At 39.5% G+C, this 27,980-nt stretch overlaps 1 protein-coding gene across 1 annotated transcript; it reads right to left on the bottom strand.

The window, feature by feature from the left end:
- Positions 1–58: 58 nt before the first annotated feature.
- Positions 59–26,943, bottom strand: LOC145227982 (ephrin type-A receptor 7-like). Its single transcript, XM_080092950.1, has 21 exons — positions 26,723–26,943; positions 26,294–26,361; positions 25,764–25,876; positions 24,721–24,978; positions 24,223–24,419; positions 23,854–23,958; positions 18,902–19,090; positions 17,638–17,746; positions 16,235–16,400; positions 11,771–11,852; positions 6,529–6,716; positions 6,306–6,432; positions 6,071–6,176; positions 5,773–5,864; positions 5,578–5,703; positions 5,038–5,220; positions 3,369–3,430; positions 2,601–2,810; positions 2,316–2,510; positions 1,057–1,229; positions 59–771 (listed from the first exon to the last, which is right to left on the bottom strand). The coding sequence occupies exons 1-21, from the start codon at positions 26,814–26,816 to the stop codon at positions 750–752; spliced, it is 2,865 nt and encodes a 954-aa protein (XP_079949076.1). The 5' UTR covers positions 26,817–26,943; the 3' UTR covers positions 59–749.
- Between the last annotated feature and the right edge of the window lie 1,037 nt (positions 26,944–27,980).

Here is a 27,980-nt window from a genome sequence, read left to right as displayed (position 1 = left end):
AAGCGTAATAGCCGTAAAATTGTGGCTACTTAAAAGTGGTTGAACAGATTGACAGTAATTCGTAACAAAAACTTTTAATGCAACAAAAAGAAACAAAGCAGATAGGCGCCGCAAAAATGGCGAAAAATAAATAAACATATTCAAACGCAATGAATAATGACGATCAGTAAAGGAAAAGAGAAAAATAAAGAAGACGTAAATGCTGGTGTTGTTTCAACATAACAAAGCTTTTCGGCGTGGTGATCCAACAGGAATAACAAAATTTTCTAAATTAACAACTAATGAAAAAATGTATGTGTGTAAATGGAAGCAATAACTGGTGCAATAAAACTTTAGACAATGGCTGCTTTTGTGCAATAAAATATTTCTTTGCCTAAAATCACTACAAAACTTACCCAATATTTTATGTAATATAGTACGCATAAAATAATGACGCGGGCAGTGGAAAATATGCGACGTATGGGTTAGGGGTTTTAATATTGTCATATGCTATAGGAGTGTTACATGCATGGTTTACTTCGTATCTTGGGCTGACTCTTATTATCGACATGTTTAATGTATTAACCCACTCAATCCCTGGTAATATCCTAATGCACGGAATATGGAAATGAAAGGAACATTTAGCGGAAGACAAATGAACTTCATTTGGAAACGACAATGACTTCCCGCACGAACAACCACAACTTTTCTCGGAAGTCTAACGGGTGCGTCATCCTTGGTATGACGGCACGGCGATGTGCTGGTAGCATTTAGGCCGGGATGCTGATTGGACTATAAAAACAACAACAGAGATATTAGGTTTAAGAGATTTATTTTAGATTAACAGGAAATTAGATGAGTAAACTAAATGTAACAATTTGACGCCGTATGTGACGATTATATGAGGCATTAGGTTTAATTTCGAGTCAAAATTTCTAAAGTTGTTTATACGGTAACGAAATATATACATACTGTCCTTGCTTTAACAAAAACCACTAAACGCGAAAAAAAAATTGTAAATTTTTACTTAAAGCCTAAAGTAATCTTGTTTCAATTCAACCATTTCTATGGACATACATTGCTGTTTCGGTTGTTGGTGTGGTGGGTTGTTCCAAGTTGCGATCAGACAGATTGGACGGAGTTTCAAGTAAAGCGTCCAGTCGTTGATATATGTCGTTCATAGTGGGTCGGTGCTTAGCATCAAATGCCCAACATTCTACCATCAGTTGGTGAAGACAGACAGGACAGTCCTGCAGAAAAATAAACCCTTATTTTAAATCAAAACAGAAAAAAATATAGACTTCAGCCCATGCACGCAGACTTCGAGAAATCGGAACTGGTCTTAAACTTGTAAAAGTCTTGTCGAAGAGGAACCACTATTACTACACAACCCGTCTGAAAACACACCCCAAACGTTCTTGGGTAGTTTACAGTTTCTCGTGTTACACCACATTTAGAAAACTTTTGGTTTAGTAACGAAAGGCTGGAATGATTTATGGTTTCGGATCTGTAAGGAGAAACGGCATCTACTGTAACTGCATGCAAATTTATTTAAATTGTGGAAATAATTTATGTACATGAATCACCAACAACGGCCATTAATTAATACAAGGACTGTGTGTTGACGCTGCATGTAAAGTTTGAAACTGCAAATGTATGACTGCGCAATCTATCACAAGTTGTTTGGTAGAAAACTAAACTTAAATGTTACTTTACATGACTTTACGGTCAGATATGTTCCCGAATTCTGAGATACATCACATTTAATAAGAAATCACATCACTAATGGGTTGCTTTTTAATACAGTACGTGAGTGAAATCATCACTTGCGATCTTTTAGGCAACTAATGTCTTAGGCATTTGCAGTGTTTGCACACAGTCTTCATTCGTTTATAACACGGGATTAACCTGCGAGGTGTGGTGACATTAAAAGCAGAAAATGTCGACGCACGCTTTCTTGTTTTCTTAGCTTCAAGTAAATCAAACTTTGAAAGCTGAGGGTTCAATCGAGGACATGGTTCAAACAATGGATTTAAAAAAAAAATGATACTGTGGGATGAATACTTATTAAAAGTAGTTCACGCAAAGTACTAACTGGAAAAAATAAATGCCAGCGGAATTGCCTCCTACGCAGTGACAATCTATCGCCAAAATTCCAAAAATTAACCCAAAATATTTTGGCGGTTTTGTGTTTATCGATAAAATCTTCATGGCGTCTATGACGTTTTAAACACGTCGCAGTTGAGCAAGATTCCTAACATTCTACCAGATAACTCCAAGGCAAATTCCATACTGAGCAACGCTGATTTTAGTGATGTGATTTCGTAATTACTCACATATGGAGCTGGTAATCTGTATCCTTCGTCGATTGACTCAATCACTTCTTGGTTGCTCATATCCCAGTAAGGCTTTTCGCCGTATGACATCACCTCCCACATGACAATGCCGTAACTCCATACGTCACTGTTGGACGTAAACTTACGGAAACGTATGCATTCCGGCGCTGTCCAGCGGATTGCAATTTTCCCACCCTAAAATGACAATTCAGTTTTAGAAAAATAAACACAAAATTGACAACATTTAGACCCTTCTGCAGCAAAACGTGGTTCCAATCTATATACCTGTGTCGTATACGTGGCATGGGGGTCGTTTTCGAGAGTCCTGGAAAGACCGAAATCAGAGACTTTGCAGACGAGATCTGAGTTGACGAGAATGTTCCTGGCTGCCAAATCGCGGTGGACGTATTTCATGCTGGAGAGATATCTCATACCACTTGCGATGCCTTTCAACATCTGAAGCAGCTGAACCATCGACAACGTATCCGTGTGATTCTGTTAAAAGCATTTCAAAATTTTATATCCCACTGCATACATTTACATTCGTGATCATCTTTTTCAAATGTATTAATCAGATCAGAGACCCATATAACCTGTAATGCGCATCAAAGGTGTTGTATTAAGCAAAAGGATAGTGGGATCGATATCAATTGTTGTGCCCTTGTGCTATTTGATCGATACTGATGAAATAACGCACAATTTGTGTGCCATTTCACTCACAATTTTTAGTGATTCTCTAGAATGTTATTAAAAGATGTAGCTAATCGTAAAAAAGGCAATCCTGTCAGACACTTTTTGCAATCAAAATTTAAGTTGTATTGTCGTAAAACTACAAAACTGTTTTTAAATTTCTGTCCGCGGCATTTATAGATTTCAGTACTTTTTGAAAGCCCCACTTCCACAAGTTGTCAAAACAAGTTTCACCTTTATAGAAACCTATAGTGTTATCAATCAACAGCAACAACCTTCACCATATTGGGTAAATCGTGTGGTCAGTTCGCAATGCTTTCGCCGAAACTGGTGAGCGGAATTGTAAATAGACGAGAAACTTACCTTAAGGAATACGTCAAGCGAGCCGTTCTCCATGTACTCGGTCACGATCATCTGTGGACGACCTGCAAAAAACGGACCTTGTCAAATCAAAGCAACATTTGGTCAAATCAAAACAGAAGATTTCCGCGAAGTACAGCAAAAGTGCAAGAGAAATTCGATTGTCGGTGTTTGCTGCTTGCCGATTGTGTAGGTTAGGATTAAGTGGCGGTGTGCTGTAAACATACGGTGAGGTGAAATCGAGACACTGCGCACGTCCGTACGGGGAAGGGTATTCCCCCTAATGCATGTAGGAATCACTTTCGCTGAGGTCGAGAGGATGGGAAAATTTGCGTTTTACATTTGATTGACAGCAATCATGGATACACTTTTTAACAGCTTTATCTTGTTAAGTTACAAGTGCGTCAAACACTGAATTATGATCAAATTAAACAAAACAGTGAAACAGCAAAAACACGCAAATAAATTTAAAAAATAATATTAGCAAATTGCACAAAGTATGCTTAATCAGTTGAAAACTTGAATGTAAGTTTTTTATCCTTCGATGGTGTTCCTCACTTTTTGTCACGGAAGGTATAATGACGATACTTTGACGTACGGCGACATCTAGCTTACAAAAACAGCGAGTAAATTAGGCTTGCCTGAAGCGAGTTTACGAACTCCACTATAAAGGGCACAGGCGTCCAGAGCCACTGAGATAACGATCGGCAAATAGCCGTGACCTGTCATTTACGCTTAAGCAGCCATAAGCTTAACAAGCGAAGCTCGACAGACGAACGGGTTTTGTCGTATCACGCGCACGCCAGATTTTCGCCGAAGATATAACTGCGCGAGATATAGCAGATCCCACTTCCGACGTTAAAGCTGTGAATCACGGTGCAAAAACAGCTCGCGGCGTGCGGAGGTTCCTCATTCTGGCAAAGCTGCTTGCTTTGGCAGCTCTCAAGCCCCTCGTAAAATCAGATAAACGCAAGTATGACCGCTAGGTGACGCAGAGGTGCCTGTCATAATTCAGATAAATAGGCGTGTGAGATGACGTCTTCGAAACGATTTTGTTTTGCTGCCTACCTTCGCCCTGACGTTATTCCAGACCGATTGAATCGTGTCAATACAGATTATGAGGGAATCTGGCGTTTTGGCAGTCAACGCATGGGTGAAGGCGTTTATTGTGCGGTTAGTGTTTGTTGGTTGACGAATAACGTTGATTGCGTAAACTTTAATAAAGGCGTGTTTGAGTTTGTCAGCATTACTGTACTTTATTGTGTTGAGTTTTAAAACTTTTACAGATTAAAAAACAAATTGAAAACGGGTTTGTTGTAAAATAATATTGGTTTCTAGACAACAGTCCCAACCTTCTGAAACAACAGTTCTTACAAAGCTGAAAATATTTTCTTGAAAACTATGTAAGGAAAATGCTTTTTCCTTCTTAAGATCCTGTTATTTAGAGGTGCATTTCCGTAAAAAATGCAAAATTTGGTGGAATTCATAAATCCGAATTAGTAAGAGGAAGCTCCAATTCTTCTTACTCTTTATAATGTACCTACTCTTTTGAAAGGATTGATAGGTTGCTTAGATTTAGAATAATAAGAGAATAAGAAACTTACGGTAAAACAAACTCCCGCTACCCAATGAAGCTTGAAATAAGTAAATCATTAAAATAAGATACACGTACTTTTGGTGACGACGCCCTTTAGTTGCACAACGTTGGGATGTGAGAACTGAGCCATGGTTGAAGCTTCTTTAAGAAAGTTCAGTTGATCCTTAGCGTCCGCTCCCTGTTTCAGCCTTTTCACAGCGACACAAACATCTACCTCCCCGCAGTGATATTGGCCGCGACAAACTTCACCAAACTCACCTAAGGTCAGAGGAGCTTATGTAAACATATCAACACACAAACAGTAGTTGCAAGAAGAGTTATTTGGTTGTGGCGTTTTGGAATTATTTCCAGACGTGTGAAATAGTTTGAACAGGAAACCAACCACTCTGGATCACAAATGTTTATCTGGTATTTGTTCCTTGCAATAGTTTTGTCCTTCGAAAAAAGAAAAGTCAACTTTTACACTATTATTGATCCTTTTGTTTATAGTTTGCAAAACTTATTTTTGAGGACTACCATTGAAATGTGTGTTAGCTACTTGGAATAAATAAGGTAGGGTATACAATTGTGTTGGAAAAAGACTTATTGCAGTTGGTACAGCAAAACCTTTCGTACCTCTCCCGATTGTTTCTTCAATAGACAAGTCAGAGATGTCGATTTCGCAGTGAAAGTCGCGAACAGCTTTGTGCGGATCCGGATACTCCACATATATGCGTGGTCCTCCGATTGAAGGCAACCTCACTATCATACCAGAGGAAAATTATACGTTGAATTACAAAATATTATAAACCACAACAATTTACTCAATACCTATAAGGTTATCTTCTTTTGAACCAGTAAAGGGGGCTTTTTCTTCGGACGATGACTCGTTGCTCATGCGTTCTCGGCTGATGTTTTGTTTTCTAGAAATTTACGAATATTTGGTTCCAGTATGGCAAAAAACTGATAGTGAATATACTAAACAATATCAGACCCAGAATCATTTGACTAATGTTTACACGAAATATATATATTCCATGTAAATTTATTGACATATCTTTTTAGTTGGAAAATACTTTCCATTCTCAGTTACAATAAACAAAGAATCACAAACAAGGGTTTTGTTTACCTGTAGTAGCAGAAAGCTAACATTGCCAGCAATATAACGCAAGCCCCAACTCCAATACCAATAATTAAACCGATAGGTGACTGCGATCGATTCACATCAGATGAACCTGAAAGTTTAATTCAGAGCGAAATAAGAAAAGACAATTCTGATTATTCACTTGTCAATAACATTCCAAGTCAATCTATCATGCTGCAATATGTTTGTAATTTATTTATTTTTACACTTATCCACTTACTTTGTGTTGTCCTGATAGTGACAAGTTCGCTGTATGGACCGTATCCGGTAGATGTCGCTGCGCGTACACGAGCAATATAGATGTGACCAGGCTTTAGACTTGCCACAGTAATGGTCTGGTTTTCAGTCTGTAGAGCACTAACATTATTGCACTCAAGCCAAAACTTAATAATACTTATACTGAAGTTTGATCGGAAATTCTTACTTAATTTAACAAAGATTACCTCCAACAAAAGCGGTGCTTTGTCACTTTTAATGCTGGCAGCAAATTTTCCATTCGTTGCAGTAACATCATCGCACACTAGTTGGTACTTGGTGATCATTCCATTGGGAAGTAGAGGCTTCGACCAGGATAACGTAAAATTGCGATCAAACGTTGAAACGGCACGAGGGTCAATAATAGCCGAAGGTTCTGTAAATGTAAAGATTTGATTGCAAAATCAAAAAATTCAACCGATTTAAAATATCGAAATCAACAGAAGTGAGTAAAGATTTTGTTTAAAACTAAAAGGCCGGCCGGGTTGCTGCATACCGATGGTGTATGGCCTTCACTCTATGCTAATATACAAGCTACACATTTTGAAAAAAAAAATTAGTTCAACGTAAACATTTCCTAACATTTAAAAACTGGTCAACATAATTGTTTTGTCAACAAAATGCCAGCTTCATTGCGTGGGGCGTCACTTTTCTTTTCTTATTTAGTGTTGTGTTGCATATGGCGTTCTGTAGCAGTTCCAAGTAACACGTCGCATAGCAGGTTTTTAACGTAACATTTAAACGCTTATCCCCTTCTCGTGTTTCACTAAGTTAATAAGTTTAGGGAAATCGCAGTTTAATCAGTTTACGTAAAAATGCCAAATTGCGATAAACTCGCGACGCAAACATCCAATCTATTTATGGAAATGTTGCACAAATTCCGGTTATTGGAGAATACGATTTTACTCATAGGGGCGGGTTCGTGCCGTGTTCAAACCTACAGCAGCATCATCATTTCTGGCCGTAGATTCTCCTGCGACTGCGAAAACAGCAACAAACAGTCGCGAAATACCGCGGACTTACGTATGTGGCACGCACGCTCGAAAAGGTCGCACACAGTAAACCGGTTGTAAGCCGCTGGTCAAAACACGCGCTGGACGGCGCCCTGTCCACTCTGAATGATAAGAATGCCTGAAATGTCAAGCGGTTCGCACGAATCACCAATGGTTTGGACTTTTTCGGAGATATAATCAAAATAATTAGAGGTGTTAGGGAATAAGATGAAAACGTGTTTGCTCAAAACTTGTGTTGTATCAACAGCACGCGACGATGTTTTCTGCGCCACTGTGGAATGTACACACTGCGGTCTGAGGCCTGACAACTTTAAATTGGAAAGGAGGGTTTATAGCACAGGAGGCCACCCAAGGCTAAATCCCATGTGAAAACAAGTTGTGTGTTTTGGCAAGTCCAAATTATGAAACTTACGTTCCATACGGCTTAAGTCGTTTAGCTTTAAATTTAAACATTTTCTTTTCCATAAACTGGTTTTGGATCCGATTTTTTATAATTTACGAGTTATATCAAAAATGCGTATTTGTAAAGCATTAAATTAGCACCTTTCCATCAAATAAAATGAGTCAAGTCAATAAAGAGTCAAAACTGGTCTTGCCACTCCAGTAATGTTGGCCCACGCCTAATATTATGTCATACATAGGTTTTCCTCAGCAACAATAAGCCTCCCTGCACTGCGATTGGAAAATCGATGGAACGAGTTTTTTTGGCATCACTACAAGCTTTCGTCGTACCAACAACGCTCGATGCATCGCTTCATATCAAGGCAGACCCCTTAAGGCGCACAAAGTGACCATTTTGTCGTGTATTTTGCTCAAAACATGACAGCCGAGACATTGATGCCGAATAGCACTGTTTCCTGTGTATACATGAACTGAAGAGACAGAAACCAAAAAGTGTAGAAAAGCTTCTGCAAAGCTTGTATTTTCTTAGCGTGGGAATGGCTGGGGAATGTCGGGTTTGCGTTGTCTTGGCGATGTGGTGTCATTCAGACATTATCGTAAGCGATACGATTTCAAGGCACACTAATTTAATTTGGTGCCCCTGCTTTCTTTCTAAATGGAGGGTTCACCGGGTGAACAGTAAGTTCGTTGGAATCGTGTTTCAAATGCATCCGTCTGTTGGTCTTCTTATTGCTTTCTGTGAGTGTCGGGTTTCGGCGCAAGCAAACTTAGAAGACGTCATTTTGGTGGTTTGTGCCAGAGGGAATTGATGAGGTGTCTCAATGCCGTTAGGGAATGCGTCAAACGCGTGACATTTAGCAGTGCATTATTAGTTTTTACACTGTTCCATTGTGAATCATTATAAATCCGCTGGGGATGTAATTTCTAAAGCGTATATATGGCAAAGGCAAACATTTTGAAGCAAAATACATTTGATTTGATTTGATGTTTGTTATGAAAAGTTTGTTATGCATACCTTCAAGTGAATTATTTTTTAACAGAAAACTTTAAAGGGATCAACACTGACAGGCATGATTTTAATAAAGCTATGGCGCCAATACCTTTTTACAAATATTTCATAGGATTTTAGCAACTCCCAGGGGAAACGCATCTGTTGAAACTTTCCCACAAACCCAAACCAAAGGCTTTTCATGTGATGACGAACGAGGACCTTTGAACGCCCAAATACAAGCGACAAGCTGAGAACAGGCAAAACCACCTCCAACTTGCAACACTTGTACGTTCATGGTCATTTTAACAAGTGCGCGTCTTTGTAATTCTACACTGGGTGAATTTACCGTGCATGGCCCCCGGATCGACGGATTGCTGACCTAGAAAATTTACAATGACCCGAATGTTTACGTCTCGAATCAGGAGACCACAAACATCTGAACACTAAGGAGAGATCGGTAAGATTTTAACATACACGATTCTTCTCCAAAAAGACCGTTCTAAAACGTAAATGAAATTTAATATATTTGTGGCTGGATTTTTTAATCAATTATCGTTTTGAGAACGGTACTGGCTCCCATTTCTTTGTACCAGTAAGGTTTTTTGAGGTGGTTAAAATTTGAAAGGTCACAAATTACCAATATCAACCTTAAGTGGTGAGAGCCGGTGCATTTACGGTGTGCGGAGTCGTATGAAGTAAACAGGGCATACCGGTGCAAAGTCCCGTCCCAATTCCACGTATCGATGTTTATGAACACTCACAACATTAGTGGTTCCCGCTGCGTGCCACCACGCTGCTGTGGGTCAAACAGTTCGGTTTAAAAATGTAAACTCAGAAGCAGTAGAGGGCGACGGTTTTAACGTCGTGGTGACTTCCATCTTAAGGAAATCCTGTTTTCGTTACTTAATGTTTTTAGTGATTAGGGAATTTTTAAGCTGACCCTAACGATAATTGCAAGTGACACCACTGTCCGACGTTGTACACAACACACGAAATTTAATTAAAATTCGATGACTTTAAACCAGGGGTGGGCAACCTGCGGCCCTTCATTAGAGCTTGTGCGGCCCGCAGAGACGCTTGGATTTCAAAAGTACTGGCAAACGAGTCCAAATATTACATATTTTTGAGCTGATTAATGTGCCTGATGCTAGTTTTCTGCGATCTGGCAAAATGTGGCTAGAATCAAATACGAATTATACTTGTAGTTAAGCATATTTGGTAAGAAACAAAGCAAAATCACTTTGTGTTATGCACATGTGCGGCCCTCGATCATTTTTGACATTTATAATTGGCTCTACAGTAAAAAAGGTTGCCCATCCCTGCTTTAAACTTTTATCGATACATTTTTTGTGTATTATGTATGGTTCGTTTACGCCATTCATATGCACAGAACCTTAGGTTATTTTTCTTTGCTTTGCACGCCAATCATACCGGATTGTTTATTTTCAAAATATATGATGCCCAGTATTATATGTTCGCAGGGCATATTGATGCCATATATGTCCCTGCAACAAGAGGCCATATGTGTACAAGTTGCCGCTAATTAACTCCAAATGACGGACAGCAATCTTTTGGCAGAGGAGTGCAAAAATGCGAGCTATGTGCATCAAGATATAATCTATCGCCAAAGGGACGATGAACTTTTTTGCCACAGATATGCTGCAGTGCCATCCCCCGACATTCCACGGTACACCACTATCATAGAGCAACAGGATGAATTTCAGTGAGGTTTCTTATCAGCGACTGCATAGCGATGATGTCATAACAAGGAACGCAAAGGTTTTCAAAGCTATTTTGACCGGAATTTGGTAAACATACGTTTTATCAACTATTCAAGTTTGAAATCGGTTTAGCGTTACGTTATTGGGATCAAAAAAGTGCATTAAATACATGACCATTCTTAAAAAAACAAAGTCCAACTCAATAAGTTACATTTTTGGACAAATTACAACTTTATTTTTTAATCTGTTAATATAATCTTTGAGTTACTGCTGAAAAAATTACCATGCATAATTAACAAAAAAAATGTCAGACAACCTGAAAACTGAACCTTTTTTTCTTTGTGTGACATGCAGCAAAGGCTTTCAAAATGGACCTAACATGACAAGTGCACCTGCCCGTCTGCTATATTGGCATTAAACAAGAAGACGCATTGTTGTGCCCGAAGCGTTGATGGCTGCTTTAATCCGGATCGGCGGGTGCTCACCGCAAGCCATCCTGCGCCAGGCCGGTTCACGCGTTCTCTTATCAACAAGATCGCGCGCCAGAAATCCGATTAACCCAGGGTCGAACTCTGTCGCTGCAATAACCTGACTCCTTGATTAAACTCACGTAAATTGGAAAGCTGCTGTTTGTCAATTTAAATGTGAGCGTAAAAGTTGTCTAACTTTGCTGCAATTTAAAGTGATATGGGAAACAGAATATGAAGCAGGTTGAGTTTTTTGTACGCTTGTGTATCAACACGCGTGTCAAACGCCTATTTATACACATAGGAGTAAACGTGTCGCTGCTACGCGACGCCAGGATAAGAACTTGGCAGGTTTCGCGTCGCTAAAACCAGGGATTATCTGTTTGTTGCCACGAGAGAACGGCGGCAAATCCGTCACGTTTTGCCGATTTGCGTCGCGAGAAGTCAGTGGCGAACATGTTTCGAAGGCGGCAGATTAAGCAAGTCGGAATCGAAATGCTACGATTGCTTTTGCGGCCAATGTGATGTATAAAGGCATGCGATCAAACACGAGTCAGAAAACGAAATGTGGGTTCGTTGTAAATCCATGGATTTAAGTGATATTCGCGAATATGTCCAACAAGTACTATTACAAATCTTATCCTGAATGTGGATATTGGCAAGCTGTGGACAGAAGGCGGGATTTTCAGACACACCTTTAACGTGTTGGACAAAAAAGATGTCAAAAATCTATTTTAGTTTTGTCGCCCAAGTGGCATGAACTCAAACGAGACCAATCCAGCAAATATGTTCATTTTTCAACAGAAAAGCCAATTTTTTACACATGTGCCTCTTACCTGCTTCCGGGGTGACTGCAAACACTAGAGCGCGCTCCGGAGCCGTTTCGCTTGAGGCACTCACTCCGTTCATTGCAAAGATCTAAGGAAAAACAGTAAAAACTCTCTCAGTAAAAACTAAAACCAGGACACAAACGTGAGCGCATCGAGGCTAGTACTTGCGACACATTGACGTTGCGAATTAGTTGGTCCCATAGCGGAGGTTGTCTCCGGTGTGTGATGGAAAACCCGATTGTTTAATGCACTTACCCTTTGGCAATAGCGTCCCCCAATAAGCCTATTAATGCGCCCTTATCAGACAAACAGGATCAACAAACTCTCCCGTGGTGAATAATGCAAGGAGCTCGTCGTATGCAACCGACTAAACCATGACATTTAACCTCGGCTACCTGTTAGAACCCATTTTTTTCTAAAACAAAGCACGAGAAATGAAGAGAAATAGGAGTCTCAGTACCGAAAGCCATTTTTTTGTTGTACATAGCACTAACACAAGTGCTAATTTTATAATTCTTTGTTTATTGGTTTTTTTGTAACTAACCGTAAACAAGACAAACTAACTGGGCGTTCACAGTCCGCGACTAAACTGTTTTTAAAAAACTGTACATGCGAATACTTTTCGTTTATTAAAATGAGTATACAGCCTGAAAGCGGTTTAACGTTAAGGTTTTTGCGTGACATAACCGTGCTTCCGTTGTATCCGTTCTTCATTTTACTTCCACAGATTCGGCGAGCAGCCTAGTTCAAGCTGAACACCAGACTTCAAATTGAATCACATAGACCTGATTTAGGAAGTGATGGATTGCCCGATCGCTCGACGCACGTCACTAACAAGCGGCTCACAACAGAGCAACTCAATCATGCAAACAAGTCAAGCGACACGGGCGCCCAGCAGCGATTTATAAGCGTATTTTGGCCACTGGAAACTCATTAATATTTTATAACTTGGCGATTACGCGCTTGTGCTATATTGTGAGTCGTGCGCGCGATTACTAAACCGAAAGGACTTCCATGATCGCCGACAAGTTATGTCGTGTCACGTGGAGTTTTCGAGCACTACATATTATAAAGTTTTCGGCTTCCGTTTGTTAAACGCATTTTATGAATACCCTTGTGTCACCATAGTTAAGAAAAGTGACCACCTGAATTTTTGGCAATGGGCCTAAAAATAAATCCAATTTTGTCCCAATGCATATCGAAATTGGAGCACACTTGGCAGTGAATTTATAAAACCCATTTTGTTTTGTCGTGTGGTAGAAACCGTTTTTATCGGGCCTATATTAAATATTTTTTCACGGAAAGTAATTTCGGCATGCCGCAAGAAATTTATGTGACATCGATGTGGCAAGAATTTTATGTTACAATGTGACTAGATTTAAGCGACATAGACTTGGTATTGTCAACAAATTGATTTCCAAGACATTTAAAAATTACCGTGAAACTAGAAGAGTGGCTTTCTGATATACTTCCATTTTATATATTCTATACGATATTTAGCAATTTACTATACACATCATTTGATCTACACATATGATTGTTTTTGTAAACAAAAACAAATGGGTCCCCACACGCGCGTTTGTGCAGATTTACAGTAAACAAATGTTGCGGTGATTTTTAGATTCTCAAGGACAAATTTTTAGAAAGCATTAACCCAACAACAAAAAATTGTTCGTATTCTTTTTGCACTCTTATTGTCATGTAATTACAAAAACATTAAAAAACGTAACAAATACTTTAATCTAATCTCTTGCTTTGATCCAGATATTGACACAAGTACCATTGACCTGTAGTAACCTCTCAGTGTGCACACGCCAAACGACTGTTTGACTTTTGACACCGTTTTCAATAGCACGCCGTCCTTGGTGTTCAACAATACTGTTAAGCCTAATTTATACATGAGTATTGACTCCTAAATTGATTGTCAAAAAAAAAACGCTACGTTATGACGAAAGAAAGGTCTGAACTGTGTTTGTAATACCTACTAGTTGACCTTAAGTAACCCGTGATCATGCGGCGGCCAACCTGACAACGAGCATTTAAAAAAACATTTATTTGGCAAAAAAGTCAAGTTAACTTTTTCATCTTTACTTCGATTAACAAAGTTTTGCTTGACATATACAAAACCGAAGTACGGTTATTAGGTTTAAATCACGTCATAGGTGTAAAACCTTCGCCAAAACTAAAAACGTGAGTGATAACTTAATAAAATGACATAGCATTGCTGTGCACAACAGCTGATTTCTAATCACTGAAACGACGTCTCGTAGAACGTCTGTCCGACGTCAAGCTGAGCCCTCCCGCTATCGTAAACCAGTGAGTTACTCTCTTGGTACTTCTGCCTACAGTGTCTTTCTTGACCAAACGAGCGTTAGACACATTTACGTTTCGGGGGCCTGTGGGTGAACCGCTGGGTCATTCGGGGTCAAACTTCTAGAGAATCAAGTTGATAACTAAGATATGTCCAAATTTGAATAAATTTGAAGTACTTTTTCTTTACCAAACCAGCGTTACAAACCAGCGTTAAAAAATGTACGTTTCGGGAGCCTGTGGGTGAACCGCTGGGTCAATCGGGGTCAAACTTCAGGTGGACCAAGTTTGGATTAATATCTAACATGTGTCCAAATTTCAATAAATTTAAAGCACTTTTTCTTGACCAAACGAGCGTTACAAACCAGCGTTAAAAATTTTACGTTTCGGGGGCCTGTGGGTGAACCGCTGGGTAATTTGGGGTCAAACTTCAGGTGGACCAAGTTTGGATTAATATCTATGTCCAAATTTCAATAAATTTCAAGCACTTTTTCTTGACCAAACGGGTCTCACAAGCCAGAGTTAGACAGAAAAAAGAACAAAGAAAAAAAAATACGGACAAAAACAATATGTGTCCCCTTCAGGGAAGGGGACCCATAATTGCTATATTTTTGACCAGTAGAAGCAGAATCGAATGGGATCAACATGCGTAGGCTAAAGATATGATAAGAAATCGCTAACACGAATATCGCCACCGTCCACTTGATCCAGTTCATCATACCAAAATTGAGAACGGTTTGATGGACATGCAGCTATTGGGCATACAAAACTGTCCATATTTTTTTTATAATTAAAGCATTTGTGCCGCACAATCAATCGACATTTTTATCAAGGCTACTAAGTGTAAATTTTTCGTTATGTTTGTTACTTTTGGCAAATATTAGTAAAAAGTGAGAAAATTGTTTTAACATCAGGTTGTATGCAGAGACAGTTGAAAATATAGATCGCAAGGCTGATTTCATTTGGTTAGTGATTGCGGGAGGGTGGGAACATATGTACAAGCACAATTCATGTTATTGTTTTATCGATTTGTGCGCTATGAGTCTTGTACTGTAGGAAATATTAGGTCAAATAATATTGCAAAATGTCGGAAATTAAATCCCAAAAGTAACATGCAATATTACAAGCTAAAACCAAACATATGTGTAGCGGTTTATGCAGTCGCATTATTTTGCTGTCTTATAAATTAGTAATACTTCGGCCAATTTCTATTGTGATTTTTAATCTCCACGCAAAAAGCGGAATACAAAATACTTTAATGTAATTAAGCGGGGGCATTATACGTGCACGAGAATAAATCATTCACTCCATCACTCCACGTGGTGGTCTAAAAAGCAAAAAAGGACAAACAAAAAATCTAGTTAATTTCAAAACGCCAATACAATATTGTTGTGATATATTTGCCGATTTGAGAAGCCGTGTTTAAGTGATTACTGTAAAGAGATTTTTTCAATTTTTACGTCATTGGTCAAACCTCATGGTATATTAACAGACGTTAATTGACCCCTAATCATCCAAATGTGACATGTTTGTTGAAGGTTGAAACACCCTAACTGACCGCGGTGCTCCCAAGGCGCGATAAATAATACATGCAGGCCAAGACACAGGTAATGAAGCAGAGACCGCGCAAATGGACGGTAAGTAGCCACCAAAATGCGACAAGACAATGCAAATCCGCTTTTCTATAATCAATGGCACATAGTTGACCCCAGGTCTGTAGTAAATTGGTTCAGATCCAATTTATTTGCTGCTCCGCCCTCAAACAGACTTTGAAAAACAGAGGGTTTATATATATATGCGGTGTCTACAATTTCATTACGCGCTTTATAGGCTTTGCGGCGGGTGTTTTGGTATATATGCTGGGAGGATCAACAAAGCGTAATTCCCATGGGGCCCGAAAAGCGAAAAAGAGCAACACGCCAGAAGGAATGTTCAATACATCATGTATAAGTAGCAACAGTCGTGTACAAAAAATGTCATCGTATTTTGACAAGTCTATTACAAGGATCAAGTACGCCAAACTCATTTTCAATCCGTCATATGGCAGTAGTTTTAAAACAAGTTTTAATAGCAAGCCTGCAATAACATAGCACCAAGTCAAAATGTTATGTTGACAACCATACAAACACGTGACTTATATCAGATGCTGCAACACCCTACCTTGAATCTGTAGTTGGAAAAAGGCTTTAAATCGCTGATCTTTAAACTTGTTCCTTTAATCCTTTGATGACCGGGAACGTTGTAAGTTACTCCGGATCCGCATGGAAAGCAGTTATGCACAGCATCTCCAGTTTTTGACCTCCTTTCGCACAGATCACAGGAAACACTACAAAAACGAAAACAACGGCAGTAAAATATCTGTTTTTGTTATAACCTGGTGAGCCTTATTGCTTTATTGTTAGCTTCTGCTTTACGACATTAAAGGTATAGCCTCAGTGTTTACAAAGACAAGTGACGAGACACATGATGTTGACTTTGTTATTGCCTTATATCGACTTGACCCGTACGTTACTACAAAAAACACCTGTAGTGTTTGTCCCCATAAATTCCACAGATTTAGTCAAATATAACGCCAACATGTAGTAACAAAAGCGTTGTTCGTTATTTAAAATAAAGGGGTCACCGAGTTGACTGGTTTGAATGCAGTAGTTCTGACAACACCTCTACTATGATCCAGAGTTTGACTCTTAACATCACAGTTTGACTCTCTGCTGAGAGAATGATGTTGTGTTCGTAAGAATTATATTGATGTCCAATTCACGGTCAAGTTATCGGTACTTGAGAGCTGAAATACTTGCGCGCATTTTTGTGGCTACAAAAGCGTGTTGTTAGATTTACGGCAAGGACTCACTCGGCACTTTAGATGAACAGCGAAGGTTAAGAAAATACCCGCTGCGCATTTAATCCGCCACTCTTCACTCTCAAGTGCTTATTGGCCTTGAAACTTTTGCGGTTTTCGGACTGCGAGATATTGCGTGATGGTTCGACGAAATAACTTCAGTTGTTATCACGGCGCATTTTACCTTTGAGATCAAACAGATGCACCGTGGAAATATGCTAAGTCGCTCTATGTTGTGACAAGAGAACAAAATTGGATCCGGTCTCGCTGAAGCTAATCATTTTTGGAGCTTTTTTAAATAGAGTGTCCGGTAAAGTTTAAGAAATAAACGGGTGGTTCTAAAACCATTTTGCTGCAAGTTTAGGTTAAGGCCAGTTTGGTCTCCAAGAATCTATAAACGTTTTAATGATTTTTAAACATATTCAAAGGGAGTTTATTTGTCACAAAATCTTTGACAAATCGCATTTCACGTCTGTAACTAATGGGACATCTTACAAGAAAAGTAGCGAATACGACAGCATGGCGTGAAATAGGATTTGTTAGAATGTGCCAGCTCAAGACGAACAACGGGCAAAAATTTAGGAGTTTTCTAATATTCTAGCATAGATCCATGCAAGATTGTAGTAAATAGTAGCACTAGACTCTTTAAAAATTAATTGCACATAAACTTGAAACTACAAGATAACAAACATTAGCTAGTATCAATCCAATGTTTCAAACTTACTTATAATAAACATCATTTCTTCCACCATCGTCGAGGGGTGGAGCCCAATTAATTGTAACGAAAGTTTGATTGACATGAAAAGTCACAGACGTTGGTTCAGATGGTGGTTCTGTAATATGGAATAATATAAATAAAGCTTACGGTATTGTTACAAGGGCATGTAATATTGAACCTACACACATTCTTATCGCGACAGCAAATTGAAAAAGACTAGTAACATGTTTATCTTAGGCGCATTTTGCCTGATACTAACAAGATGAGGGTGGAAATGTAAAAAGGACAAAGATAATAAAAAACGCTTTAAACACGTTTGCAAAATACATGTTCTGCAGGTATTCTGCAATATATGTGTGAGATAAAATTGTCTCCTAATTTGTCTCTCAAAACATTGAATGTTTACATGGTTATCTATGCAAGATAAAATACCAAGGTCATTGAGGTTATTCACGTTTTTTTTTCAAAGATAAGTTTCTGTCAATTACACACACAACATAACATCACGAAGGTATGTGTATCTATGTCGCATCGTAAACTTTTGTCTCATGTCCCAAAAATGTTGCGGTTTGGGTGGTTGACGTTACATGCAAGTGACGGGTTTACACTTTTTGTTAGACAAACAATGTCATAGCCTTGCTGCGAACCTATCATGTGTGGTTTTTATGTCTTGGTGAAACAAACGGATATAAACCGATTTGTTTGGTGATTGCTGTAAACCCTAGATTAAACAGTGTTTGACATCTAAATGTGAGCTTCATATCGAAACCATGTACCATAAGTCTAAGCTCGCACCACCAAGTATGGCTCATTTGACCTTTAAAGAATGGTACATTGTTTCAACTGCAGCAAACAAAGACTGTATTACATCAGTTACAATAAATGGTTGCCGAACGTGTAACTTTGCATTGTGTAAGCAAGCAGTAGCATGTTACGCAATTTGGAATTTACACACATTTCCCAAATCGCTCCATGATGACAAGTTCAAAGGACACTGGGTTTGGGATTCAATTGTTGACTGTCAGTTTAAAATGTGTGGCGCCACTTTGGACCCTACAAATCATTTTGTTAAGCTTGCTTATTTGGTTACCACTTCGAGAGAGTATGCCTGATGGACCCCACCTTATAAAAAATGGGTTAAACGCTCACCTAATGGATGCCACACCCCTAACAATTGCTATGGTTGGGAAAAAATTGAATTTAGGCGACAGTCAATCACTGGTTATTCAACCCGAATTCCTATTTTTACTAAAAGACACAAAACACTTACTTGTGCAAGGTGAGTGAATGTCCTCGTTGGTGGTTCGGTAATACGCCGGTTCGCAAACACAAAAGTGTGAAGCCGCCTTTTTTCCTGTTGAACTTAGCGTCGACGAAACCCCAGCACTTATGCTATGAGCGGGGCATTGCACACATTCTTCGTTGCCATGTGAACTTTTGTATCTTCCCTGGCCGCAGACTGTAAACGAGATAATAAAGCCTTATCACCGCAGTGCACATATGGGTGAGGGATTTTCAAACATCAAAGGCTCGAGTTGCGTGGAAACTAATTGCGATAAACCGCTGGGGTTAATAAAGGCCTCTTATAGTGGGAATTAAAAGCCCGCTGATGGAAAGTACTGCTGGTTGTGGGCTTAACTTACTGATGATAGAATTATTATGGCTGCGAACCGTTTAAGCCGGAACATAGTTTAATTTCAAGGGACTGGGATTTAAGTTTCCATTTGATAAATGTTCGTAAAATGGAAAGGGAATTGGTTTCATTAACTTTCAAGGTGTAAAAATACCCTAAATTAAAGAAACCGCCGAAAATTGTTTTTCTATAACAAGCATAATTGTCTAAAATAGCGAATAACACAACAGCGATTCGTGAACAACTTTTCGAAAGTCATTTTAGCCTATTTTGTTGCAAAGCTTGCCAAGGTGAACAAATACATGTCAGGTATCTCTACTCAGTGACAAGAGTTTTTAGGTCAAACAACTAAACAGAACCGACTTGTCAAACCAAACAACACAAGTGACAGGTGTCAGGTATCGCCTGGCACTTTGCCAATTCCCATTGCAGAAAACCCGACTATGACCTGCGGGTTTTGGGTCACTGATACCCAGTCACGCGTAACGAGGGACAGCATTAAATCGTTTCCGCCGTGTCGCCATAATTCGATTCAATCTTTTGATCTGTTTCGATGTAAAGCTAATTTCGACGGCACGACTTGATCGCAGGCCGATATATGTGCGGACTCTCCTCTGTATCGATTTACCTCTAGGATGACTCTCGTTAACCAAACTTTTAAATCCACACCGCATCAAGGCAGGTTGAACTTACAGTGCGAAAAAAAGAAAACAATTTTCATTAAAAATGTCGACAGAAATCGAAAAATGGTCCCACAAACATTTCGAAATGGAGCACCATTTTTAACAATCGGAGATCGGTAAAACCAACTGCACTCAGTTGACATATTCAAACAACCGAGGCTATCCAAGCTATTGTAACACAGGACAAGCGAAGACATGGCAAACCGCAAACAGCCGAACATTTTTGCGGTTGTCGAAAGGAATATCGACATCGCAAGCTTCTTGTCGTCGCCGCCGGTGCATTCATTTTCGTCCGACCTTCGGCTTTCGGCAAAGTGTTTACGCGACACCCGACTCTATAATGAATGCGCTGCTTTGTGTGGCAATTGAACTTGGCGACGTGAGCTCTGTGTAATGCGCCAAACGTTAACAGTGGTTTTCGATGATTCACGAACTGTCATCCGACGACTGAAGCTGCTTTGCAAATGTTAAAACTCTAATCTTGTGTTTAAGGTTTAGATCTAAACATTTCGAAGGCGGTTATTGCTTTAAAATCGGGGCTTACATTCGAACAATTCACAACGCATATCATAGACATGGTACGGGGCGGCAAATCGCTGATATGAACGTTGGAAAAACATGTCATTTTAAGAAATCTGTATCTCTAAACCGACCGCTTTCAACTCACATAACCATAGCGACGTCAGCGATAGGTGCGTGGAAATACAAACAACATAAGCAATCGCTTGAAAAGGCATTCTCCTTCTATCCAGCCACTTGTGTGGCATTACGTAACACCAGGCGAGAGTGCACAGGCCTGGACGATGGAATATTTTTTCACAGCCAACAACCATAACATCGTAACCGTTATAATTTCATGTAAGCTTTCCTAACAAGTCCATGTTTTGAGAAGGAATAAATACATGTTAATACATATGCACACATGTGCAATTCCCGCAATATCATGTGTACAAAAAGGCCCAGGGCTACGCCAAACAAGTCATTAACCCCAAAGAAGCATAACATCGAGACGGAATGTCTGAAAACACTATAATGACGTCACATATGCGATCGAAGCCCGAGATGCGATGGAATGCGATAACTGTCGTTGGTCAAAGTCTCCGGTTTCCAAGTGACGAGCAATGTCGGAAGGGCGACCCATGCCAGTGGCAGATCCAAGCATGTTTTATCGATTGATCGGTTTAAGGGGACGTAAATCACTCGTGACGGGTGGAGAGTAAACAGGCGACAAGTCGTTATACTGTTAACCGTCTCTACTTGAGATAAGGGTAATTACATTATTCCTAAATAGCAGGATGCCATTTATTAGGATTTTTTTATATAGGATTCCAGTTAACTTTGGTTATGAACTAATAAAATTAGGCTTTAGATGACTGGCGTCAACACATACAACATAATGCATCGAACAGTTGGGTAGGTAAAATACAATACATCAACACGCAACGCCTCCCAGGCTTTTAATTACAACGGTAAAACATTTAAAGTTTCAAAAGTAAGCATTAAACCATGAAAGTTTAAGTTGGGATTGTTGTGCAATTATTATTCGTCATTTGAAAGTATTTCTAAGTCCTGGCCTCGGCTAAATTCAACTGAATAGACCGCGCTGGAGCAACGCTTAGCAGTTCAGTCACATTGGTTATGCAGCGGCACTGAAACGTGGCGAGTGCCAACGTAATATCAAAGCTACTTCATTCAAATGCTGGGCGTAATGTGGATGCCTAATGCATTAGGAAGTCAGATGCCTTTGACGACAAGTCAGTGGATCGACTAAAAAAGTTTGGACCAGCTCGATTCGAAAGCTTAAAACACAATTGACCAACTTTTGATTTTTAATGTAAAGGTTTTTTAAGTGTTGTTATGACACGTAGGAAAATCTGGTCCAAACAGGTACAAGGATATTTTGTTATCATCGCGTCCTAACTCAAACGTTATTAAAACACGTGGAGTGACCAATTACACCACCGTCCCACAAAAATGCTTTACATTTTCAAGTTTATGCGTGTAAAATGGTAATATCTTTGAGTGCAACAATTTTCTCTCCGTGGTCCTGAAGTTTGTACAATACACAAGTTTGTACAAGCACATAAATTACAACAGCGGCGACGGAAGGTTTCCATGGTGCAAATGTCGCCAAAACCGCCACCATTGGCGTCCGTGTGGCGACATTTAACACAAACGATTCCGTTCTCATTATGTTATGAATTGGAACATCTCACAAGCGTGTAGTCCCCGTCGGATGCGTTACGTCACTTTGGGACATCGCGACGCATTGTTGCGAGTATGGATTACGGAGTTTGAATTGTTCCAATGTGGTGAAAGGTCGGGACGACAACAAACAGGGAACGCTTATTGGACATAGCGAGGAATTTCGGTCACACGACCCGAATGTCTGGTAATAATTATAGCGCAATGGGAAACATAGCAAGGATCGAACCCTATGTTCCTTTATAGATCAACATGAAAACCAACATGAAAAATCATTACGAGACATAATAGACGTGGCGCAATTAACAACCTATACATGAAAAATATATTTTTGTCTTGAAAGACCAATATCTCGAAATGTATCAGTGGTAAATATCTACTAAAGCGATGCAAGTGTAGAATGATAAGTGATTCTAAAATGATTCCAAATAATTTGCCCCATGTGTTTCAAATCCCATGCTACTTGTTCTTATACTATACGGTCATTAATATGTCAGGGCTCAATAGTTGGAAGGACATTGGTTTTCTAACCCTTATCGGCATGTAATACATTTGTTCACCCTTTCGAAGGCAAACAAATTAATGCGTACCCCTGTCTATAGGACATTAGCCAGGACAAATCGAAATGCTGTCATTTATCGTAGATTAAACCGTTAGCATTTTTTGTGGAGCAAGATAAGATAAACTGACGTCTTGGTTTCTAAAATAGCATACGTACAAAATACGTATGGTCTTCATATGCGCTTGTCGCCTGGGACGAAAACAATTTGCGATGAAACACACCCGTGGAACAGAAAACCATCTCATGCAACAAAAGACCAGAGCCCTTGAGGGGCAGCGTCACGTGCGGCAGGTGGAATCAAGCAAAGGGAAACGAACCACTTGACTTTTTAACGATCAACTCACACACGATATCGAAAGCAACAGGACTAGTCCTCTGGCGAGGAATGTTAACCAAGCCACAAAAAGCTCGCGTTTCAAACAGTCAAGATCGCTTGTTGATTTCGATACTTGCTGACAAAAATAGTCCGAAGAATTTTTTGCCTTGTGGCCTTGTTTGTCGTGGCGACAAGATCGTTGGACTGACAAGACATGCCGCGACACGCTTATACAGACATAAAGAGTTGGGACCATTAACGGTCGTTGCGGGGATAGTAAGACGCCTCGGCCTTGACTGTGCAAACATCCCAAAAGTACTAACTAGACATATAACATTTACTTTTTGGGAAAAGCATGGCATCTAACGAAAATTTTGCAGCCCCTTCAGCAATTTGTTGTCGGAAGTTATGGCACATGCGTAAGTTGATGCTTATCGAAAGGCGAATTGGTCCATGACATTTCTGTGTGAAACGATCAAAAGCATATAATGGGGAAATAGTAAATTTTCGACGAGATTATCACTCCAACAAATCTAAAGCGCTTTGCTTTGTTTGGACAAACAAACCAAAAACATGAAAGTGAAAAATTTGCATCTAACAATAAATCTTTGAAGTCTTGTATGACCTACTGCCTTCAAATCTTATTCACTAACAGAAATGGCAAGTTACGTCAGGGTACAATTTTGTGTAGATAAGAAAGTGCTCCAGCAGGACTTGCATCGTCACCGCTCATCGCGGCGGCTTTCGCTTATTAAGTGCCACTTGAAATTCCTTCACTAACGACACATGGATGCTGATAATAGCACCATAACACGAGGCGTACCTTCGCAACTTGTCAGAAGGCTGTTTGCTTGATAACCCGGCTTGCAGTGACACACTCCAGTGCGGACCTTCCATTCGCCGTTGCTGTTGCAGTAATAACGAGGTGCTGTTAGATGAAAAGGGAAGGCCGTGTGATTGTGAGTATAATTGCCGATAGCAGAGGTCATTATTGCTTCATGGGTTACTGTACGTTGTAACGTTAGCTGCTGGCAAAGCATTTACACAAAGCAAGGATGCTAAATAAGAAACAATCCGATGTTTAGTTTTTAGATACAACCAATTTTTATGAATTCATTTATTAGGCAACATGGGTAATATTTTGAGCTAATGAATCATTTTGTATTGGAATTAACAAAATTTGACACTTTACCTTCCAATGCAGTGGAGTTGGCATACTGGACACATTTTCCCGGAACTTCCACCAGAGAAGCGACGTCGTTACCAGCAACAGTTCGAGGAAACTTGGCCAACGAGTTTGTCACATTCGGGCAATAATAAGAATAGACGCGCACTCTCATTAACGACATGCAAGCCCCCTTGTCCTCAGCTGCCAGATAAAACCCGCGCCTGTTGGAATACCGTCATTTTGAGACATAATGGGCCTGGTGGTCAACAATCGATGGAACATGAATGGAAACATACAATCAATATATAATACCTGCTCTAATGTTTCCTACCTACAGGACTAAAAACAGTTTTTTTTATGCAGTGGAAATGCTAAACAGTGCTTTTAATGGAGGTGCTTCAAATCAAAACAGTTCGTTCTTTCCAATTTATTAACGTTTTATTTATTTTAATGTAACAATTTCCAGAACAACTATAACAAAAAAGCTGGAAGAACAGGAAAATTGTGATAAAATTTCCGTACCTGGTAAGCGGACCTAGTGTCCAAGTTTTGCGGTTCATTCCTTCTTCTCTGCTGAACTCGATGTTGCTGAACCGTTCACCTGCTGCTATCGTGTCAATCTTCACATACGGGTTTTCCCTCCATGGTGGGAAAGTGCTAGAAGACTGATCGGTATCCGACTCGTAGTAGAAGAGATTAAAAGTTTCGCTACATCCAGTTTGCAACTCTTCACATTTTACCATAGAAAACTCCACGTCAATATAAGCTCGTTTCGCACCCCTGAAAAAAAGAGTAGGTTGGCACAGGAATGCATTTTAACACCCTACACCAGGGGTGTCCAAGCTTTTTTTAACGGGGGCCAAATTTTACCAGGTAAAGATGCCCGCGGGCCAACGTTTTTTCAGAATTAAGACACAAATTTACAGGATTTAAGGAAATTTTGTGATTTTGTTGAGTCAGCACCTTCCTTTTTACCGCGGGTAAATGAAGTTCCATGGAAAGCTTTTGCGTGATGTAGCATCGCTAAAACCCAAAAACTTAATCCAAAGTTCCAAACTATGGCGGGCCATACGCAAAACAATTTTAAAAAAAACAGCCGCGGGCCACTTAAAATGCCGTCGGGGGCCGCATTTGGCCCGCGGGTCGCAGTTTGGACACCCCTACCCTACACGGACTTAGTAACACCAGTAAAATTATACACGGTATTTTAGTAACACTATAAATTCTCGAAATCTGACCCGAACAATAATGGCATTCTTAAAACGCAAACTAGGAAGCAGCATTTCCACAAAATGAAAAGTTGCTTTACATTATAAAGTGGACTTAAAATAATGAAAATTATGTAAAAGGTATTTTTGTATAAGATTAGAATTCTGAAAATAATTCTTAGCCACATCGAAGATCGAACTAAACCAAGCAAACATGACACAGTAATTCGTCCGGTGCAAGACCTCTTTTGACAGCCAATAAAACCAAGTGTCAGGCTGTTATCTAGAGCGGACGGAAGCACAAATCGTAAACAAAGCGTCGGCCAGAGTCGCCAGTGTCGTAGCAAATGAGCTTACTTGGATTCAATGTAGGGAGATCGTATCCAATTGCTTGGGTTGGTAACCGCGTTGCAAACCTGGTGATATCGAATTGAATCCCGTTCCAAACTCAACCCGGTTACTTCTTCCCACTAGTAGGGAAAAAAGTGTGATCAATCTAAGGCACCATGGTATTTCTATTTCTTATATTGGCGACACACTAAAAGAAAGATTCACATGATATTGCGTGAATTGTAAAAAAATGTATTACAATTGTATTCGATTGTAAAACATTGCATCTTTGAAGTCCAGCATAGTTTATGTCTTTAATTAGTAACATTAGAAATCTATGACACCATTTAATTGTTTCGAAACAACAAATGCGCGTCCACAAGAAAGTTCGTCTCGGCTAGTGTCCGTTTCCACAAATTTGCTGCTCTAATTAACTTAATGATATGCCGCGTGGTAATAGAGTCGATTCTCACGCCGCATGTTGTTCTGTGGAACGCGGCCCGCCCATGGGTAAAGCTACAGCGAGTAATACGTTTTTCCACAACAAATAAACTTACACCGCCGCTTTCCGGATATTTCGTCCACAGCAGGTCGCTTGTTCGAGATTTCGTATCGTACAACTCTTCTGCAAATTAAAGATCACATCAGAAAGGGTCACACGAAAAAAGTAAACATACGGATTTTATATTCATTTACCCTTACATTCTTACATTCAATTTGTTGACACAAATGGAATTCTTTGCCAAAAAAGTTTAGCCATAAGATCGGTATTCAAACGAGGCAAGAACCCAATGTTAGTTTGAATTGCCATTAGTTTGCATGTAACGCTTAATTGATTTAACACACCACAGTACCACAAGCATAACTAAAGTGCATTCAGTGTATGCCCTATAAACTATTTCACTTATCAACATAACATGGTTACTAGCTGTTGTAGCTTACTACTATTACAAATCTTGTCAAGATGAACAATTAAAATTACTTACCAACGTTTGCAGAAACAATGACAAACATATGAACAAGGCTGAAGTACACCAAACTGTTAGCCCAAAGTTGACCAAAAATATTGTGTGAATTCATGGCACACTGATGAAATATGATTGTCTCAATAATCCACGTTCTGGGCAACAATAACGTTGCTCAAAATGTATCCACAGTCTCTTTGTTACAGTAAAATCCGCCTAATCTGGAACACAAACTTGTACCAGTAACGTATTATAACATTATTCTTAGAACAGGTTTTGTTAATCAACAATGGCCAATAGCCAAAGCGTTGCATTGTTTACAATATGAGTAACGCCTAGTTCACAGGAAATACTGAATGATATGGGTCGACATTCAGCGTCAAATGTATCATTCTGACTGCACAGTGTCATATACTGCCATTGACAAATCTGGCTACGGAAACTACTTCATAGCTATGATAAGCTACACGAAATCTCCACAGCGTACATTGAGTCCCTCTGTTTTGCACACCTTCCCTCAACTACTCCGGCCTGCTTCTACAAAACACGCTCTTGTCTGGCGCGGCAATCTTGCCAAAGGGAAAAAAATCTCTGCCACGCGCCTGTTCAGTAAAGCGTGACTGCAGTTCTTTTTTGTTGAACAGTGCTATCTAACGGAAGTAATAATTTGTAATCTTAACCTCATGTATAAATATGACTTCATTTTGCATGTCGCTGATTGGCTGTAAGTTTCTGATTGTCCTACTCATTCTTGCCAATTCCAGTGTAGCAAAATAATACAATGAGCACAATATTAACTATTACTGAAGTATGTGGAAGGTTGGCAAACGATTTTTAACGGAAGTGGGATTTACATAAACAAACCTCATCAGATGTAACAACAGATACAGGGAAGATATTACATAATGGCTTTTTGACACATCCAGTAACAGGGCACGCACCCCCTCTTGCCCCCCGCTGCGGACGCCCATGAGTGTTAATGTATAAAAATATTTTAATTTAAATGTCTCATTACTGTGCATGAAACAGCGTCCTACTTGTTCAGATGACCTTCAGCTTCCGAAGAAATAACGGTTCCAAAATGATAGTGAACATGTTTATCGCCTATATACGTCATCACCTTTTTCATCACTATACATTGTTTGCTTGTTGGTCACACCTTTATTGGTCCTTGTCTTGCAGTTTGTTAGCATTGGTCTTTGCTGAGCAACTTCTCCATTGTTTCTATTGGCACTAGTTGGTTTCGCCGACGAATATAGTTTAATATTTAACTTGTAAA

Source organism: Phallusia mammillata, chromosome 5 (genome assembly GCF_965637545.1).
Source record: "Phallusia mammillata chromosome 5, kaPhaMamm4.hap1.1, whole genome shotgun sequence".
Lineage (NCBI taxonomy): Eukaryota > Metazoa > Chordata > Ascidiacea > Phlebobranchia > Ascidiidae > Phallusia > Phallusia mammillata.
The sequence above is the reverse complement of the archived record's forward strand: the minus strand, read 5'-3'. Positions and strand labels throughout refer to the sequence as shown.

What these genes read in the sequence shown, in the direction of transcription:
- LOC145227982 (XM_080092950.1), bottom strand. Translation starts at nt 26,816, where the DNA reads ATGAATTCACACAATATTTTTGGTCAACTTTGGGCTAACAGTTTGGTG. An exon ending in AAAAGAAGATAACCTTATAG is followed by an intron (nt 5,704 to 5,772) that starts GTATTGAGTAAA and finishes CTGGTATGATAG; the next exon opens with TGAGGTTGCCTTCAATCGGA. An exon ending in AAAGGGCGTCGTCACCAAAA is followed by an intron (nt 3,431 to 5,037) that starts GTACGTGTATCT and finishes CGTTTTTTGCAG; the next exon opens with GTCGTCCACAGATGATCGTG.